The sequence below is a fragment of the Plectropomus leopardus genome, chromosome 20 (genome assembly GCF_026936395.1).
Source record: "Plectropomus leopardus strain MGB_pleo_1.0 chromosome 20, ASM2693639v1, whole genome shotgun sequence".
Classification (NCBI taxonomy): domain Eukaryota; kingdom Metazoa; phylum Chordata; class Actinopteri; order Perciformes; family Serranidae; genus Plectropomus; species Plectropomus leopardus.
In genome coordinates, this window is record NC_142195.1 from 18,629,300 (window position 1) to 18,650,803 (window position 21,504).

Sequence of the window (21,504 nt, forward strand, 5' to 3'; positions counted from 1 at the left end):
CTGACAGCTGGAAAGATAAAGTGTTCTTGTGCTATAAAATTACAGTCGGGGGTGGTGTGATGGTGCCGAGGTAATTTGACAGCAGGAAAAACGGGGGTTTATGATTGATGGCTACCTCTCTAATTCTTTTTCTTCTCACGATTAGATACACTGCTTTCTTTAAACAAGCTAACCTAAAACAGTCACTCATCCTGCAAAATAATCCTTGGACAGCCCTACTCAACCCCTGAAGCAAAGCAACTTAAACACATATAAATTGTGGTGTAAGACTCTATGGGAAAGTTAAAATTTTTATTTAACCTTTTAAAAACTGAGTAAATTGATTTTTTTTCCTTCAAAAACAATGGTAGAAAGCAACGAGCAACTTAACAACACATGGCCCAAAAATCAGCAAGAAATTAATTTTTAAAAAAGAACAAGAAACTTACCATAAAATAAGCAGAAAATAAATAAAGTAACAAAAACAAACAAGAAAATGACCCCCCCTAAAATATATATGTATAAATTATTTATGTAACATAATTTTAAATGTATGGTTATAATAAACATATAGTTTTCTGGACATTTTTCCCCCGAATTTTTGAATTTTCCTATTTTTTAAAATTAATTTTCAGGTAATTTCCTTATCACCTTATACATTTTTTTGCAATTTGCAAGACATTTCTTGGCAAGTTGCTCATTGCCTTTTCCCCGATGTTTGTAAATGAAACCAATTTGCCTAGATTTGAAGGGTGAAATAGCTTTTGAAAAGCATCTCAACACAGCACAAGCAACAGGGTGCCGATCCAGGTCTTAAGCAGTTAATGTTTAAATTTCAGAATGACTGATTTATAAATTGGTTATTCACTGTTAAAAAATCCAAGTCTGACAGCAGACAGGATGAGTGACAGTCCCATTCCTGACTGACTGACACAAATCTGGTGTCCTCCTTTCAGTTGATCCGGTCCAAAATACTGACAGTATCAACCAAAGGCCTTTGATCCACTTTCCCACTTAATTAACCAGCTCGACCCATTACAAAACCATGAGAGTGTTTAATATAGCAAAGTGAACCATGAATTTAAAAGCAGCATGGTGCCATTTCCTAGCTTTGATGAGCAGACACGACTTTGTGAGCGTGCAGTGCTGCAGTGGTGGAAAAGCTGGCCAGGAAATGTCAGGTCATCAGAATCCTGTGATTGCAGTACTCCCGATGAGAGGGTTCAGGGGGGACGGAGCACAAAAACATCTCTAAATGTAAATCCAATCTAATGAGCTCACCATGGCATAATTTAATCAAATCTACATATGAAAGAACCTCTGGCCCATTCTACATCGGGATGGAAGTGGTAGTAATTAGCTTTACAGATTGGAGGTATATCCCAGCTCTGTGAGGAAATCCAACTCAAGAATGGCAAGTTTAATATTTGCGGTGCGTACTCATATGCATTATCGAACAGAGCAAACATGTTTTGAAGATGAGTAGACAAATTAATAAACTACATAGGAGCAAAATGTTTGATGCAAGAGCTTCAAGGTACCATGCTGCAGTTTTTGAATAGCAAATAGCAGGTTTCCTCAGTATGATGAAAGCTAGTCTGCGCATTTCCACCAGTCATTTTCTCGGTATAGATTTTGGCTTTTGAGGATTTGCAGATGTTTGCTTTCTTACCTTACTCCAGGATAGTTAAACACTCTTCAGGGCCTGAAATTCAGTGTGCATAATTTCACATTATTTCATCGAATCCTGCAAATCTAGCACTTATAATGTGGGAAATTCCTGCACACATGGACTGGACTGCAGAGGGACTGGCTGGAAGTTAGTATCAGATGGACTGACGTCTGCCCTAGACGACACACCTGATACTACAACATTATGAACCCACTCTGCTTTTCAGCATTAACTGATTTATGAAATATGTTGTTGTTGAGACAGAGGCAAGGCTGAGTAAAAATGTGGTCAATTGTCAGACAAGACCTTCAAAAAATGGTCTTGAGACCAAGACCAATCTTGAATACTATGACATTGACATACACAAGTACATTTACATGTACAAGGAATTTGACTTGGTGTTTTGGTGCAAAACAATTAACATAAAGAAAGAATAAAAAACATTGCATTTAAATAGTATAAGATATATATATATATATATATATATATATATATATATATATATATATATATATATATATATATATATATATATATATATATATATATAAGCTATTTAGAAATATAAAATGAAAAACAGAGTATAAAGAACACAAAATGTATGTACAAAAGGTCCAATGGAGGTACAGTGGAAGTACAGATGTGCAGATGGGCAGTCAATTAATTAAAAGCTGAATGTAGTAAGTCAGTAAATCGATAAATGTGGACTAAAAGTCTGCCACAAGTAGTTCTGTGAGGCTGTACTCAGGGACAGTGTTGCTTTGAGCTAATTGCTTACGGCATCACCAAAGTCATCTGGGAAACCTGAATCTCTGTACAAAGGTTTGCGTCAGTCCATTTTGTAGACAGTGATATGTTTTTCTGGTAAAGGGAAACTTTTAACTATCTGATGGTGCTAGAGGAAAAGTCACTGGATGCCAATGCAATGGACTGCCATGACAAAATTTCATGGCAATCCATTCAACACACACTGCCATCCCCAAAGCCATGCTGCTAGTCTGAAAACAATTCCCAAATCCTTTACCAAGAAAAAAACCCAAACATTTGATGATCATATTCTTATTTTTTAGGTTTTGCTGCTTTTCTGTTTCATATCATTGCAAATTAAATGCTTTTAAGGCTTTTGAAGAATCACCTTGTGCATCTTCTGAAAAACGTAAAGGCTAAATTAATCAATTAATGAAAAAAGGTACTGAATTAATCATGAAAATAATCACCGCAGCCCTGCTTTATATGCTGTTAACAATCCTGCCACTTTATACAACCTCTACTATGAGCTCTGTGTGTTTATCTGACATTGAGTCAGCGATGTCTGTCTTTTCGAACAGACTGTTGTGGTTTAAACAAAAGCACATCTGCTGTTGGAGATAACTGTGTAGGACAGACAGTCACTGCATAAAGAAGAGCTATCTGATCCTGCACCCTGCATGCCAGATAGAACAAAGATTGCAATGCAGTACAAGGGCAAACATGTAGCATACTGTACTGTCGGTTCTTGTTTACTGCGCGTCAATATATTGCTGGATTTCTCCGACATTTTCCGGCTCCTGAGACTACATTTGTTGCAGTCTGAAGAAATCTCATGACCCGAGCAATTAGAGAAATGGCAAGTTGTCAAGTGAACTGGAGCTCGGTATATTTTTGTATTCTCCCCTATAAAACATGCAGGGGAGCTCCACTAAGATATATTGACACGGTGATATATCCCTGGCCTATTTTTATATGAAATTATTTAAAGTCAACAACAGCCTTTGAAACTCCAGGGAATCTCACTCGGGACCAAACCAGAGGAATGAGAAGCCAAAGAAAATGAAAGTCCTGATAGAAATCACACTTCCGGCTGGGAGTGTTAAGACATGAGTGGACCACTTCAGTCCAGCTCTTCAGTTCCCTTAAATAAAAGTGGCATGTTCCCTCAACACCCACTTGGAAAGTAAGGAGGCCGGTATCCTCACTGTATTCATAGAGATTACACACACGCACACACTGGCTCAGAGAGGCCCAATTACCTGCTGGAAAATGCTGGCACCCAAGAGGCCCCAGACTGGTACCAAGAGCCCACAGAAGGCTCACTCACTCAGCTCCATGCCCACAGCGAAACAAAGGGGATTTCATGTCTCTGTTTAAATCCTTTGGCTTTGGATACATTTCGGCTCCCCTCTATATGGACCTTTTAAGAACTGATTTATCCTCTATTACTGAGGCACTGGGCCCAGATCTGGCCCTGGGCATGCTCAGAGCAGCCCACTATGTTGCTCATGAGGGAAACGAGGACAGGATGACTAAATGAGAGGCATCGTAAAAACTCTCCTGTTGCCCTGGATAGGATGCAGGCACATGCTAAATACAGATTAAAACAGTGAAAATACACATTTTGGCCTATAAGTGATCAGATATTTAGGGTAATCTGATCAACCAGTTTTCCAAAGCTTTCAAATCTCCTGTGTGTGTTGGAATAGCATCCAGATGAGTGAAAAGCCTCAAAAACCAAGGCAGAGATTTTACTCTTTCTGCATATAACTCGGTAGCCCCTCACTGGAGGCACACGGGGAAAGAAGATTGGAAAATACAAGCTCAGCTCGACAAGCTCTGCTCTGTTCACTTTGTGTGGTGGTCGAGTCAGAGCAACCAGGCCAAGCAGGCAGGGGATTGGCCATTCGTCTTCTATTTAGATTGATTGTGGTGAGAATGTATGTCGGTTGGTCTGGTTACCTGTGGTAATTAAATTCTAAGGAGCAAAAAAGGCCACGGGTAGCGGGAGAGTAAAAGTAATGAATGCATGGGGACAGAGAGGTGGACACAATGGACAAAGTGGAAATGTAGATTACAGAAATAAAGCATGATGTAGGGGTCAGCAGGTTTGGCCTGAAGACGCCAAGTGAACTATAGGGTGATAAAATGTGGGACACTATTTACAGCAAAGCCAAGACAGATAATATCAGCAATAAGCACAATTATGAAACACTAGAGGCAAGATCTTACACCTGGCGAAAAAAAAGCACTCGAGTTTCAGCCGCACAGAGTTGTCATTTTCACGGCCAGTGCACACAATGCATAAGCAGCAAATGTACTTGCGCCCACTGATGTGCCCATGGGCGTGTAGGTCTTAGATTTGGGTGTGATCAGGTGCATTGTTTGCGGATTGCTACTTTGAGGCAGCAGGAAGTGATTGCACAAAAAGACCAGTTTAAAGTCAGAAAGGTGCAGTATTTTCCTGCTATGTGAATGGTGCATTATTCTGAATAACACCTTAAACAGAGCGTCATTACATTTTTTTTTAACATGAAGTAAACATAACTCATTTTTTATCTTTTTATGGGAATTAAAGGAATAATTTGACTTTTTCGGAAAATACAAAAATAAATTTGCTCTTTTGCCAAGAGTTAGATGAGAGGATTCCTACCACTTTCATGACATGAGAGAGGTATTGATCTTCACATCTAACCACACAACAAAGTGAATAATATTATTAAACCCTGAACTTTTTACTATCTGTCATACACTTATTGGAAAGATATGATTTTCCAAACTTTTTTTTTCATGCATTCCTAGATATTATGCCGTTTTGAAGTGAAACTGCCAGCAAAAAATCTTGCTGTTAATCTTTCTTTTAACTTTGCCAATTTTTCTATTTGTACATTTAGCGTTGCTCTTTGATGAAAGAAACTGGAACAGGTGAGAAAAGGAGATAAAAACTGTAAATAAAGAGACAAGGAGAGAGGGTGGAGATGAAAGAGAGGAGAAGAAAGATGAAGAGGATGTGAAGATGAGTGGGAGGATGTTAGGTGAGGAGAGAAAGAAGATGAGACCGATGGGTGGAATGAGAGAGGATTAAAAGAAGAGAGACCACATGTGAACATCCACATTTCTGATTATTGTACATCTGATTACGGATTCATTTTTTTGGCAGGCTGCGCCAAAATCGGGAAGCTGACACTTTGTACGTCAATACACACACATCCACAAATCCCTGCACAAACGAACACACGCAACACTCAATGGTTGATGCTCAGAAACAGATTTTTCTCATTGCGTGATGACATCTGTTCCGCTGCTGCACAGATTACAGTTTTCTGACCTAATAGGACCCACCAACTGGCCATCGGCAAATTTAACGCTAACTAGAAATTGACCAATAACAGCTTTCATTAAGGCCGCTCACAATTTTGAGCTCTGGTCTGGCCTGGAGCCCACAGATCGATCAATATCTGGGTCTCAGTCTCTCGGCCAATGCATCACCTGAGCATACACTGAAAAATGGTCCACATATGAAACTGTGCTTAACCCTATAGCTTGTTCCTGCACATAGTTACCGCTGAAATGTCTTGAAGCAACTGTGCATAGTTAGTACATTAACATATAGAGCACAAACTGTCATTGCTTTGGTTACTTATCACAGTTTACATGCACACCTGCACATTTCTCTTGATCTGATGCACGACACAATTATCACGTTTGAAAGGTGCTCAGGCTATTCTAATCTCTTTATGGCCATGGTTGAAGAGCCTCACTTGGCTTACTGCGTCAAAGTATTAACACCTATACAGATATAGGTTTTGGAAGATGGAAGTCCTATTGCTAATACATTTTTTTATTGGCTGGAGCTCTCAGCAATGTTTACCTCTCTTGAGGCAGTGTTGCTGAAAATTGGTAAGGGAATTGAGTCTTGGTTTGGGAGCCACATTCCTAAAGGTGTGGAATAGTTTCCCCTCAGGTTTCAATTCCAAAACGTCTATCAAGTTTGAAATTAAAATTCACCTGTGTGTGTGTGTGTGTGTGTGTGTGTGTGTGTGTATGTGTGTACTGCGCTGAACTTCTCGAGTGGTTATTTTCTCATTTCTCAACATCTGATGAAGCGGGAGGTAAATCAATCAATGAGGGGTGGCTCTTAAGCAGAATCAGACACTCAGACGAAGCAGGTGGTAACAAGACAGTTATACCTCTTTTCCACCAAAATTAGCACATGCACACATTTTTTTTTAACTCGGGTGAACCAGCTAAGTATAGGCAATAGATAATAGATAGCATTCTGATTGCCAGTAGCAGACCTGTGAACACAGCCTGCAGCTGTTATTAAATTATTGTTATTGGAATTTTATGCCATTGTTATTGTTAAACAAGTGCTGCCAATGCATATGTTATGTCAAGCTGGAGGCTGACGCTGTTGTCCTAAACATCACGCACATCATGCCTGTCACGCCTGTCATGTCGGTCACATCTGTCACGCCTCTTTTGGATCTGTGATGTTGTAACCATTTTAAAAACACACACTAAAGCGCAATGATGCCGCCATCGTTTGGTTCTGTGTAAATATGCAAAGAAGGCAAAAAGAGGCGACTTAGTAGCTATCCTATAGGCAATCTTTGTGTAAAAAGGGCTACTGCCTTTGCTGTGGCTTAACAGCGAGACAAATCTGTACCCCCATTACTTGACTGTCCCTTTGATACAAAACGGCAAGGAGGCATTAAGGCACCATATTCCCACCTTGAACAGGCAGTAGACAGCCTGAGAAAAGTTGCATACTGCAGCTGTGGAGACCTACAGGAACATATTTAATGGCAATTCCACCCATCCTGACCATTTCTGATGTTCTCAATCATGTTTGAAAACAAAAAAAACCCAAAAAAAAAACACTAAGGCTTCCTGCTCTGACCTGGACAGATAACAACAATAGCAGAAAACACTCCTATCATCACTGTCATCATCCCCACCTCGGGGTACCTGCAGCAGTCACACACAAAAATGATAGGAGTCTCTACAGAAATACGACAAAAGAAAAATGTAATTGGCTTTCTCTCACAACTTATTGTAAAACTTCTGCACCACTCTTCTGTAAAGTGATGCAGTGCGAGGCCATCTCAGCAGGGGGGTAGTTGAAGCCCAAGCGACAGACTTGCAAGAAAAGGGAGCACGTACTGTACCTCCACAGTCTTGTGGGACCAAAGCTGGTGAAGCGAGATAAATATGTGATCTCTCTCTGTCAATCTTACATACAGGAAGTGACAAAAAAAAATGCTGTTAACATTCCTTCTCTGCTCTGATTGCGCAGGTCGTTTTTTCATTTCCCTCTGATTTGCTGGGAGTGCGCTGAGTGTTCTGTTAGTTATGCTAATTGTCTCCAGACCTCCCGCCGAGTGCGATCCTTTCCCAGTTGGATGGCTGTGAAGTTGTTTGCCCAAGGAGATGAGTCTGTGTGTGCCTTTGTGTGTGTGTGTGTTTACAGTGCGCGGCTACAATGTGTCACAAAAGCTTTAGCGATGCTGCACACGTGTGCTTGTGTGTGATTATGTGTGTCGGGGTGCATCAGCACGGATCTTCATGCGCCAGCCATGGTTAGGCGCGATGTATTCCCAATTCTCCAAACACTCCGAGCGAAGAAGGAAAACAGGGCAATGTTTCATCTTAGTGCTGTCTTATATTGATTATTCTTCTTTTATTCCTTTCTGTGTTTGATCCTATTAGTAAAGCAAAACCTGTGGGAAAGGAAAGACACTTCACATTTCTTTTTTTCCCCAGTGGATTACATCCTATGGATTTCTGGGAAAGCAAATGACCATGTCCTATGACTGAAGGAATAGTTAAGGAGTAAAATCCCCTCATTTGTCATGCTGTCTAAAGCCCACGCTTTTCTGAATTCTCAGGTTTAACTCAATGTTCGCCTGAGTATTTTCATTTGAGTTGAGCAGTCCCAGACCTGCCTGGCTTTTTTCAGTTATCATTTATGTGTTTATTAAAATGCACAAAATAGTATCCCTACTAAGCTGTTTACATGTCCAATGAATATGTCAGTCATGCATAGTCTGCTTAACGTGTCCTAATATGCTGCTTATCACATCAAAATATTAAGAAATAGAACAGCTGGAGCTGCTTGTCATTTTGGCTCTTTACATCAAAATAGAATATTTTCACAGTTTCATAAAGGTGGTGGACTTGGACTCCCTCTTTCCTTCCTTCATCTTTTTTGAAAAGGTTGGTGCTGCAATATTTCTGCATAAAACCTGTTGGTATCCAAGTATTTCATAAAGTTTAAAAGCAGTTGTGTTTCTCCTTACAGTGAGAAATGTGGGATTTTTCTTTTTCATGCATCTCTGCCCCACAGCTTTGCAAACAGTCAGCGAGTTGGTACAACATATCCTTGACAATGCACAGAGACACCCATACAGATGAGAGGCCGTGTGTCGCAAACTGCAGCAAAAACCCCAGTTTTCTTATTCTGAATTGGCTGTATACATGCCCAAATAATGCTCCTAAAACCTGAATAATACCATAATATCCCACGTCTTAATCAAAAAATGTGTCCAAACTCAGAATATTGTCACATTGAGAATAATAGGGGAATAGTGCATGTAACTGTATCCAGTGATTGCTTTAATATTAATTATTAGAAAACAGAGGGAAGCAAGCAGCCACTCTGGACACGTTTGGAAAAAATAAAGTGCACCGTCATGCCTGTATTTGAATTCTCTTCACAGAGCAAAGTGGACCCTCCTTGTACACTTCAGTCATTGTGCAACATCAAAGTCATTTACTGTCAATAGCATTAACTAATGTCATTAGCTAACTGAAGGGGAAAAAAACCCACCATCCATTTTAGTTGTTCTCCGAGCCTGGCACTGCTGCTGATTTAACAGCCATCTTTTTCACAACAGTTCGGTCTTTACCACAGACAAAACACAACAAAAGCCCACCTCTGTTTGTATCAAATTAGATGGGATGGGAAAAGCCTTAGAGGCACGAGGTGTGTTGCTGCTTGTATTTGAACTTTGGATGCTCAGAGCGTTTCTCCGAAAAACAGAAGGCCTGCCAGGTGGATGAAAAGGGTGTATCAGCAGGGGGCAAGAATTGCCTGAAATCCACTGAATCAATTAAAAACTGTTCATTGCCAAAAAGGCATTTGGTGTCAGCACCCCAAAGAAGATGCGCTTATCTGGGTCGTCCAGGCATGACTCATACACTGTATGCCTGTGTTAGACTTTAACTTATTTTCTGGTAAACATTTCACTTAAGATTTAAGAATGATGCAAAAAACAACTCAAAAGATATTCCTTATATCACATCAAGTTTTTTCTCCCTTTCTGGCTTCAGAACTGTAGTCCCACGGTTGCCACGGAAAGGCTTTTTACATGAGCTTCCTGTTGTCAAGGGAGAAAGCATTTCAACCCAACCCTGTCACCTCAAAATTACATTAATACACCACTAATATGCAGCAAATGCATTTTGACAGAAACATAATATAATGCTGTCTGAATTATGTTTTTATCAATGTAAGGTGCAAATGTTGTTAATGAACGTGTCTGCCAAGTTGTTTTTTGTTTTTTTTTAATGTTATGTTTAAGCACACATAGCAGAAGGATCGTAGTCCTGCTTTAATAGTGAAGAAAGATTTCTCCGTCATTTTGACTAAAGGGCTTTTGTTGCCTAAACCAAATCACCCATTTTAAATGTCATCAGCCAATTAAACTGCAATTTTCAGTTGTTATCACTACCATTAAAATGCTTTAAATGGGGCAAACTGCACCTACCAGAGGGCCAGAAGTTGCAAATCCAAGTCCTAATATGCTTTAGACACTGAGTTAATGTTGTGAAATGGTTATAGTTTGGTTAGGTTTAGGAACTAACACTACTCTCAGTTATCACTTATAACCCACTAAAAGTGTGTGGTGGTGCATCTGCAGAGACTCTGCCTTCAGTTTATATTATTATATTTTCTTCTAATGTTCGCCAAATATGATTTAATCTGGGGCTGGCTTTTATGTTCACTTTTGCTGGCAAGTGTATTTATTGACAGTAACAGACAATTCTGCATAAACCTACTTAAATTAATAAAAATAAGTCAATGCTGACTTTTGGTTTCACACAAGACACAAACAGTTGTCTCTTGGGTGAAAGTTCTGTGTTTGTTTGAGTTATCCATCCACCCCCAATCTGCTCTTTATGCAGACTTTGTTGCTCTTTCTACTGCGTCACCTGACTTCCTTCTATGCGTCAGTCATAATTACTATGGCCACTAGAGGTTGCAGCCTATCAATATACTGAAATATAAAAGGTAGTAGGACCATAGTACCTAAAATCTGTGAACTCAGTTCAGTTTCTGGTGGAGTCACAGTCCTAAACTTTGTATGTCCCCCCGACCCAAAGTCTGGCATGCAGCACAACAATGCAGCACCTCTTTGTACTTGCAAAACAGATAGCAGTGAACAAAATCCATAAAACAAAACATTAAACCAAACAGAAGTGTGGAAAATTAGCTACTGATGTCACCAAATGCAAGAAAACTAAAGTTTAACTAACCTACAGGGAGAAATGATTGCTGCTGAGCTCTCATGACTGTAACCAATCATTTCCCACCATGAGGTCCATCTGCTGCATCCCTTACAGCAACACCGTCACTAACTTGTGTTGGCTCTGTATGACTCCTAAGGGTCTGCAGGAAAACAAGCCATGGAGCGAGCAGTCTAGACTTTTGGACCTTGGGGGTGAAAAAACACTCCATCTGTAAAAACAGCAGTTGAGTGAATGAATTGCTGCATCACACCTGGTTTTTATAATCATAGTAGCTGCATTTTTTTTTCATATTGGTAGATTTTCATTGTCTGCCATTTCCCAAAATTATAGTTCAGTGGCAGGTTAGACATACCTAAAACTTTTCCCTCTCTTTTCACTGCCAATTTAAAAGCTGCATTATCAATATTTTTATATCAACAGCGATCAAATTGCTGTGTGTCAGGTGAAAGCCATTCCTTTACAATAACAGACAAAAAGTTTTTACACAAATTTGCAGAACTGATTTTCATGCTCATCATTCTCATATTCTGCAGCAGTTGCAGGTGCCATTTTCATAGACAAACTAAATCTATGCCACCAGCTCCACACCATGACAGCCCGAAAAGGCTGGTCGAAATAGCCAAACATCTAGAGAGCTAAAAACCCGTATATACCGTTCAGGAGTTGGTGGAGACCAAAACTGAGCTAAAAAGATAGTTAATATTGGATTTTCGATTACATTCTTTCTTTCATGTCATTCGACTTAAAATGAACACTTATGTTTCTCCATATCTGCTGTTATAAGGCAGTTGTTTGCTACCACGTCTGCTGTGACAACTTTAGAAGTTTATGATATCAATGATTAAATTTAGTTTTTATAGCTTGTCGGCTTTTACAGCTGTGTTTTTACAATTCGAGTTGTAAAGACTTTGGCTTCAAACAGTTGAGCTAAAATAATTTATGTGCAATTACTTTTTGATTTTTCTTAAGAAATCTTAATCCTTAAGGATAACTTTAAATCAAAAAGAGCATGTAGGCCACATAATACCTTGGTTAACGAGCACTGAGATCATGCTTTATTAGCTTTTCCAAAATGGTATTTTGAAGCAGCGTCAATACTGCTATTTGTAAAATAGTCAAAAAGATTGTGATGCAGACTTTTATACATCAGAGAAGCAAACTACAGCAGTATACAACAACATTATCATGAAACGAGACAGAACAAGCAGCTCTCATACTAACAAAGCTGTCATGTATATCTTTTCAAACTACTGGTAGCTCAGTTCATTTTCTAATTTAATCTAATTCAATTTTCTTTATGACCAACCATGACACTAGTTTTTGTGAAGCATGCAAAAAATTGAGGGTTGTGCTACAAATTTTACTCAACACTGTTCTTTACATGACCTTTAATTTTATTACTTGTGTCTGTGTGTTATGACCCATATAATATGACATATGGCTTCCTGGTGTGGCGTTTCCCTCTCCTGCTCTCTGGAGTCTTATGTAAAATACGGAGCAAGCTGGTCTTCATCTATCATTTTATAATACCACATTTCATTCAGTGACAGTACATTTCTGCACTGGATTTAGTAAATGACTATTAAATGTGTGTTTATCTGGAGGGGTTTTGCTTTACAGACAAAATGTGTTCTTTTTAGTATGATAAACTTTGACTTTGCCTCTGGAAACTCACTTTGTTCTGCTGTGGGAAAGACCCACCATGTTTAAGAGACCGACTCAATTTTAGTTTCCCGGTTGAGGCCTCCAGTGACAAGTATCCTCGTGCTTGTTTTATGGTAATGAACATTACAGCTCATAGAAATGCCTTTTGAAGCGTTTAAGGAGAAACACTGGTGAAAAAAGGAAGAGAGGTGGAGACATGTTTCATATGAGCGTTTTTTACAAAGTCAGCTTATACGGCCTTCCTTTTTTTCTTTAAGCACTATTGCTCCCCGGCAGCTCCCAGTGCTGCCAGCCTCCAGCCTCCAGAAGATGCTCAAAGCCAGCAAGTAGTATCCCATGAGACTTTGCTCTCCAGGTGGCAGAAACCAGTTTGGATTTCTCTGCCTTAATGTTTTTGCAGTGGTCACTAAAGGCCCATTCCTTCTCTGAACATTGGCATGAGATTATCTATTTTAAGTCTCAAGTTTTTTTCACCTGTTTCCTCAGAAGGCTGTTGAACACTTGCTGTGGAAACTGAGGTTCAACAAAAAGTGTACAGATGGAACAACAGCATCACTGATTATAGGGCTGGATAGCTTTCACATTTGAACTAATATGAGTAACAGAACCTGGAAGTTGGTACTGCTAACAAACAGTATTTTTTTCAGTACTTTACTTTCTCTCTCTCTCTCTGTCTTTATATATATGTATATAAAGAAAAATGTGATTTTAGTTGTAATATAAAAAGGGCAGACATCTCAATTTTCTAGCCGAGGTTTATAAATTGCCCCTTATGCAGGTAATAAAATAAAGACACAGAGGCTCTGCAGCAGAGGACTCCATTGCCACTAGAATCCCGTAGGTCCAGCGGGATCCAACACAAATCTCATGGGGATGGCAGTTTTATGTTAGCCGCAGGTGAGGGCGGGCGGTCAGAAAATAAGAGTGGGTCCAGAGATTAATTAACATAAATGATGGAGACGTCTACAACTGAAGTGTGAGAGAACATAAAAGCAAGAATTTTAAATATAAAGGAAAAGCAAGGCAAGTTGGACATTTGGAGAACTTTCTTAAGAATATTACAAGTAATTCTAAGAATAATTCTTCCCAAAGACACCAGAGTAACTGTATTTATGAATGTATGTAGTCACTAGGATACAACATAATTTTGCTTCATATTACCGACATATGCGTATCTTTCTTAAAACAACAGTACGATAATATGTTCTCTCTGTGTGGAATGGGAAAATACTCAGTTTATTCATAATTAATCTATTGTGCAGGCATAAATGATCAGAAACAGTCTTGCGCAGGGCTCTGCTCTGCCGTGTGAACTAGCGTGAAGCAAGACAGTGAGGCTCTTTTTATATTTTCTACATTGTCAGCGGCTAGGCATATCAGCTTCACTCCTTCCATTTTCACCTTTTACAATGAAAGTCTAACTTAACCTCATTCATAACAGGTGCTAAGAGGTAGCTCAACAAAATAGCTCACATTTATTTAAAACATTTTACACACAACAATAAAACTACATACAGCCAGATGGCTGTATGCCTCCGCACACCAGTCAAGTTGCACTTACACTTTACATCCATGAAATGCTGGATGCTTCATACACATCTTCAACCAGGCAGCACACAAGATTGATACAATCAACACAGTTTCAAGGTGGGCACCCAAAATCAGTGCCACCACTTCAGTATCCAACCAAATGGCTCTGCTTCTGTTACTGAGATATGAGGTTGATTAATTGCCAGAAATATTTTGGCAGAACATTTTGATGTGATCTTTGACCTTTTGAATACAAATTGTCATTACTTGATCATTATATCCTATTACACATTTGTGTAAAATTTGGTCATAATTAGTGTATGAATTCTTAAGTTATGGCCAAAAACATGTTTTGTGAGGTCATGTGACCTTGATCTTTGACCTTTAAACACCAAATTCTAATCAGTTCATTCTTGAGTCCAAGTTGACATTTGTGCCAAATTTGAGGAAACATTGTAATATTGTATTCACGAGAAAGACATAACTGCACATAGACCTTGACCTTTGACCACCAAAACCTAATTAGTTCATCAGTGAGTCCAAATGGATGTTTGTGCCAAATTTAAGAAAATTCCCCCAAGGCATCTTAAGATATCGTGGGTGAGTAAGACACAGCGACATTGACCTGACTTGTTTAAGCTTTTTTTAAATTTAATTTCAGTATTAGTTTATTGTTGGTGATTTTAAAATGATAAAACATTATAAGGAAAGAATTCAAACTAAAGCAGAGGAACTTGGTGCGAGCTTTGGAAAAGCATGGTGAGAGAAAATGAATCAGAATAACAAACAGTGCAACTGAAAAGGTTAACAGTGGCAATTAATTTAGGTTGTTTTCTGGTACCTGGGACAGACCAGACCTGAAAAACATCCCTGAACCTTGACCAGTCAGTCACTCTCAAGAACCTTGAACAGCACTGTAGCCAATATTAAAGCTGCTTATAAAGCAGGTGTATTGCTCTGAGACTTTGCCTGAGGACTTTTTGTGGACAGGTGGTCTTACAAGGACACAAACTTGTAGCCAAACGATCACCTGAGAGAAAAAATATGGCTCTTTCCTTTGCACATTTGCAAAACACTGCAGTCTTTGTAATCTCTGCTTTGCTCCATATTTTATTTATTATAACTGAAGTCTGACTATTCAAGAGTATAACCTTGCTTCCCACATTAAATAGCCCACTGTAGTATCCAAGGAATTATGTTCATATTAGACCTCATGCTTCACCGACATTCCCTTCTGATGTAGACATGCTCACAAACCATTACAATTTTCCCAGGAGACATTTTTCATTGGTCTCTCTTTTTCAGTTCCCCCATATTTCTTCTGATTAGTAACAAATTTTCAATTATTTTTCTATTTGTTTTTGTTATAACAACCTCATTCTGGCACTGCACGATATAAGCTCTATGACTCTGAAAGTCTACTGTTTCTACTGGCGTGCATGACACGGAAGAGAGCTGCTTGCACCTTGTTCTCCTTAGTGACTTAGAGATGGAGAAAGGAATGGAGGGTACTAAATACAAAAAAATACTAAAGCAAATTTAGACATCCTAGAAGAAAGAGTCCATGTCCCTGTCACATTATACATTGAGCACAGTGGGAGCAATGTGTGATGAAATAAATGAATGAAAACTTATCGTGACGTATTACAGATGAATTGTGCTGCAATATATCAATTATCAAAGAATAACAATATTGTTATAGTATCATTATCGTGGGCCAAGTATTGTGGTAGCATCTTCAGTTTCAATGCAATTCCCACCCCTACTCTTGAATGCCTCTGGCTACTGTGTTTTTGGAAAAGGTTCTCTCTGTGTGTGTGTGTGTGTGTGTGTGTGTGTGTGTGTGTGTGTGTGTGTGTGTGCGCGCGCGCGCGCGCGTGCGTGCATGCGTGCGTGCGTGCGTGCGTGCGAGAGAGAGAGAGGGAGGGTTGGGGGGGACCTGGAGAGCTATTATTGAATTAAGGCTAAATGTGTTCTGGTTTTGTAACTTTAACTTTCCATCCCAATCCACTCTGGCTGGGCCCACACACATACAAAAGAGCAGGCGAGCTCGGAGTGGGAATCCTCCCACTCTTCTGAAGCACAGTGCCCTTTATCCCTGGCATACGAATACTTTTGTGAACAGGTGATGAAAACGATACAGTGTGCCGACAATTACAGGTATACAGAGAGATACTGTATACAGCATGTCTTTTTTGTATTGCACCTACCTATTACTAAATAATTAATTTTGGGTTGCCACTTTCTGAGCCAAAATTGACATGAATGATGCCTTATATGTTGCAGTATTAATGACATACAGTTGTCAATAACAAAATCTGCAACTTGTGTAAGTCTGCCTCTCTATGAAGTGGTAATTTTGCAATTTTTCACCCCTAAAACCTTTTCTGTCTGAATAAGAAATGACGATCGACCAATCTGTCATGTTTAAAAAACTGCATCACATCCCATAGCATGCCAGGCTATATGGAATTTTTCCAAATGTCCTGATGGCCAGTTTGACAGTCTGAGAGTGTGTGTAGGTATCCTCTACAGTATGTGCCTGTCAGTGCGTGTCTCAAAGAGACAACCTGGAACCTCTCGGTGAAAGCAATCAGATGGCTGGAGAGTTATATTATCCTCTGAGACTCTGCACACCAGGGGGTTGACTGACAGGATGGTATCTGTTTTTTTCCCTCCATTCCACTTTCACCTCCAAAGATTAAGTAGCTGACAAGAACCAGTGAGACGTGGATCAGTCTTTGGCCTTCCTGTACATTTGTGGAGTTGCCTTTACTTTACTTCTCCTAATCTCATTTTCTCCACCACTTTTCCAACTGGTTATAACAGCATTTATTTATTACACAACTTGATTGCTAAAATTCACTAGAAATAATCCAAGTAAGATTTTTTTTAAAAATGAATAAAGGTATAGTTCAAAAGTTAAAAAAAAACATAATTTTCCTCTTAACTGTAGTCCTGTTTATCAGTCTAGATTGTTGATCTGAATATTGATCTGAATATTGGAGATTTTGCCAGTAGGGATATCAGCCCTCTCTCTAATATAATGGAAATAGACAGAACTTGGCTTGTGGTGTTCAAAGCACCAAAAACTAAATCTGAAAAATTTCAACAGTAATGTCTTTTTCCAGAATTCATAACCAGGTTATTCAAAATCATCCATAGACCTTTTGTGAGTTGTTTGATGTAGTTTCTTTCGACCAAACTACACCCACAAACTGTATCACTGCACAGACGGAAGCATGAGTCTATTGCTAGCTCACATAGCACCACAGAGTTAGCTAAGGTTACAGTTTAGCACGGTTGGCGGACCAATATCTCCAACATTCAGCAATGGACAAGAAGACTAATAATCCCACGTCTGTACATCAAATATGGGGGTCAGAGAGAAGAGGTTTGCGTAGCTTAGCTTAAATGCTGAAAATGGGGGAAACAATTAGTTGCGTCTCTGTTCAAAGTTGAAAGTAAATCGGACCACATGCTTATTTAAGTTCTAGTCTACACAAACACGATTATTGTTATAAATAAGGTTTTTCTCTTCTTCATTTTTGAGAAAAACTCCCATCCACACAGAATATTATAAAAAGGAAAATCTCTGTCTAAATGAAAAAGCAAACCATAACTGAAACACTGTCAAGGCCAAACATTGCCAAACCCACTGATGGCAATATAACCATACTCCTTCAGCCATGCAAAGAAAAAGATGATTTTGGCCAATCAGCAGAGTTACCCTACATTTATGTTTAAACATGTAAAAGGTCCTGTCAGCCAGAGCCAGCACTGTTCTGGTCATGTCCCCCATTGCACGAAATGCCGCCTCATTAATGATGGCTAAGAACGGCAATTACAGCGCACACTCTGCCCTCAAAAGCTAAGGACAGTTTCCCCTGTCTATAGTCTCCAAGAGTCTTTAAAATCCTTCACCCTGGACAGAGTTTTACAAAAGGTTTGTTTTTAGTGACATAAAATGCACTTTGTGAGTGGACAAAAGGCCAAAAGGTTTTTTGTGTTTTCAAAAGTACCGGTCTCCATGTGGACTAGGCCTAAAGCTCACCAAGGAAGACGTTGTATCTTGTATGTTTAACCTCTTACAGAATTGAAAAAACTACTGTTTCATGGGAGGATATGTGTGGAACTATTTCTTGGCCAGGTGCAGTGTGTTGTGTGTTGTCAGGCTAAGAGGAATCTTGTTGGTTTTTCTGGTTATTATGAAGTGACTGTTGTTTTACTTGAGCACAATTTTTGGCTTCTCTAGACGCCTCTGCAAATAAGTGCTTTAGATAATACTGCTGAACTCGCTGTTTGTTTTCAATATGTCAAATAAGCTGACTGCTCTTGTTGCTAATGGACCCAAGTTTATTCAGACTGCCCAGATCTCCCCGAATTCAGCGATGACATTTTTAAATGCAATGTGACCAAATAGAAGTCTGGACAAAAGTACAAAAGTGAGATTTCTTGTACATACACACAGCAGAACAAGTATTTTTACATTATCTAACAACGACAAAGATATCTTTTTTCTGCTAGTCTTACCTGAGTGAAAGAAGGTGATTTTCATACACCTCTGATTGGCAGGTAAACAGTGAGGATGAAACCACATGATTTTCCCCACATATGCATCTTTTTGTAATCACAGGTTTGCACGAGCCCACACATCTTGCTAAATGCACATAACACCCAAACATCCACACTTCCACAGCCATATAAGCTTGAGCACCCCAAAACAAAACCACACACTCAAAGCCACACACAGATAGATGGATGTCACCTGCATCCAAGTTTTTCCAAGTGCAGAACTGCTCGAACTCAGCGAAAAGATGCACTTTTTCCATTTTCTGACTTGTGTCTGCAGCCTTTTGTTATTCGTGGTGCTCTGCAGTGCCACACACACACACACACACACACACACACAAACATACACACACACCGCATCACATTTAAGTGCTGCTACAACATCCCAAAAAACCCACACACTCCCTAGGCAACTGTCACAGTTCATTCATGTTAATATAACAAGTAATTTTGTATTCTGCCACAGCAGCTTACAGCTAATTATATGTCTCATAAATCATATATGTGCTCTTGGCTGAAAGGAAATAATTTGCATTTCATTAAACGCTCCACACTGAATATAATCACTCCATAAAGGTTGACGCATTTACAGTGGCTCTTATGTGACCGTTACCTTTCATTTCCATAATTTTCGTTTGACAGTATGCACACAAGCGCTCACTGACATTAGCTGTGGGCTTACCTGTGCACAGGAGGAGCGCGGTGAGTCCCACGCAGCGGAGCAGCCCTGCGTCTCGCCGTGGACTCATGTTAATTCGAGGATGGAGGCGGCTGGATAACTCCCTCAGCAGACACAACTTTGCACGCAATTTATCCTCTTTGAGCAGTTCTCCATTTAAAACAAAACAGCTGTATTCCGTGCGACACCACCTGCCAGCACAGAAACGAGCACACGGTCAATAATACTCCCTAAATACACACTTGGAGGCTACAGAATTCCAAATTTGTTGATTTTTACTCCCAAAATGTATAAAAGACATGCAATAAATAAACTCATCACATGCGTTTTGCTGGTTGATGTAATTCTTCACAGCACATGTTGATTTTACTAATTTCAAGGAATAAAACAGGTGCCTCGGGGTGCGTAAAAGCAAACCGTCTGTCACCAATCTCACCCTACAGCACCCAAATGTGAACTGAACGTGCAAAATTTTCACTTTAAACACTCGTAAAACAACATCTAGTGTACGAAAAGCAACATCCTTTCATTGAATTAGTCAAATTGATGTAGTTCCTTGCTTCTTACCATTTCTCTTAATGCACAGTATACGGCGCAGCGGTCTCATCCACATTAAAATACACCTCTTCCACTCAAGCTGTAATATTTTCACCAGCGACACGAGCAAAAGAAGTCCTCATCAATCTCAGTTTCCCAAAGAGATCTCATGACACGCGCAGCTATTTGCTTTTCTTCTTCTTCTTTTTCATAGAGCGGTGGGGGTTTGCAGCGATCCCAAATCACCTGGCAAGTGACATGTAAAAGCACATGCGATGTCTTTGACAAAATAGTCCCCCTCCCCAACTTTCCGCGTAGAGATGAAGACGCGTGTACGGATCGGTGGCGGCAGGTGAAGCTGATCCCGGAGCTGTTTGCCGCTCTGCACCCTGTGGCTGTGGACACGAAGAGTGCTGGTGCAGAAAGAAAGTGAGGTGGGGGGGGACCGGGACGCGCACTCCCGGGCTGGATTGGCAAATTAGAGGGTTTGCGGGCGTCACGTCAGCAAGTATTGTGCCATCCAATTCCAGGCTCATATCACATGGGGATTGCGTTTTTTTTATTTATTCCCACATGCATTGGTAAAAAAGAAAGTTGACAGCAAATTAGAAACAACTCATATTTTTTGCATTTTAGATTGAGTGGTGGAAATGAGCACGACGATCTACAGGTAGAAAATAATTATAACTTAAACAGTGAAAAAAGCACCAGCAGGCGTATTCATGCAGCACGGAGCAGCGTTATTTTAACACAGTTTGCAATAACCAAAAAAATAATGAAGAGAAGCTTGGCATATTGAGCCCGGTCTTCCAGTATCTACAATACGAAAATTGAGCACTGTGATTTGCAGTGAAGTCATTTTCGTGATTAAATGCCTCCAAACTCAGGTTCAAGTGTTTATCAATAACACAAAACACCACACATTACATTTTTATTTTACCACTCTCATAACCTGGATGGATCATTAGTGTTCACAGAGGAGAGGACAACCTGTTGTGCCACGGGTCGTTCATGAGAACCAACAGTGCCACCTATGGGGCACCTCTGACTGTAAGCTGCTGCCCTCACTGAGCTTCATGACTCAGACATGAGGAAGTGCTGCATAAATACGAGTTTCTTCAGCACAAGTGTGGGCTGAGCAGGGTGATGTACAGTACAGAGAGGAGCAGCCATTCCTCAAGTGGCATCACGACTCAATAACATAATATGGATCTCCTGTATATGCTGGGGTGGGCCGAATAAAGTGGGCATCTCATATATGAGGTCATCACAAAGGAGGTTATTTTGCCTCTCTGTTACTTTTATTTATTTATAGTTCAAAACCTTTCAAGAGGAAAAAATGCAAGAACCTCAAGAGCAACATATGGCAGTGGTATATTTACAGTATCAAAGGGGTTACATAAAATCGGGGGACTCATACAACAAATTCTCATCAAAACTCATTAAATATTGCTGTCACTGAATTTTTACGTCTGCATGTGATGCACTAGGTATCCTTCTGTATCTGTTGTTGATGTTCTGGGACATCATGTTAATTTATGTCTGTTTCATGCATTATGTCTTTTCAAAATACATCAGTGTTTTC

The 21,504-nt window shown here is 39.7% G+C and overlaps 1 protein-coding gene across 1 annotated transcript in view; it reads right to left on the reverse strand.

Moving 5' to 3' along the window:
* LOC121960000 (transmembrane protein 132C) overlaps positions 1-20,330 on the reverse strand; it is a 190,105-nt gene extending 169,775 nt beyond the window's left edge. The window contains exons 1-2 of the mRNA XM_042509583.2: positions 19,950-20,330; positions 19,386-19,573 (exon numbers count right to left, since the gene is read on the reverse strand). Of these exons, the coding sequence (XP_042365517.1) occupies positions 19,386-19,452 (67 nt within the window). The 5' untranslated portion in view covers positions 19,453-19,573; positions 19,950-20,330. The remainder of the gene's footprint in view (positions 1-19,385; positions 19,574-19,949) is intronic.
* Between the last annotated feature and the right edge of the window lie 1,174 nt (positions 20,331-21,504).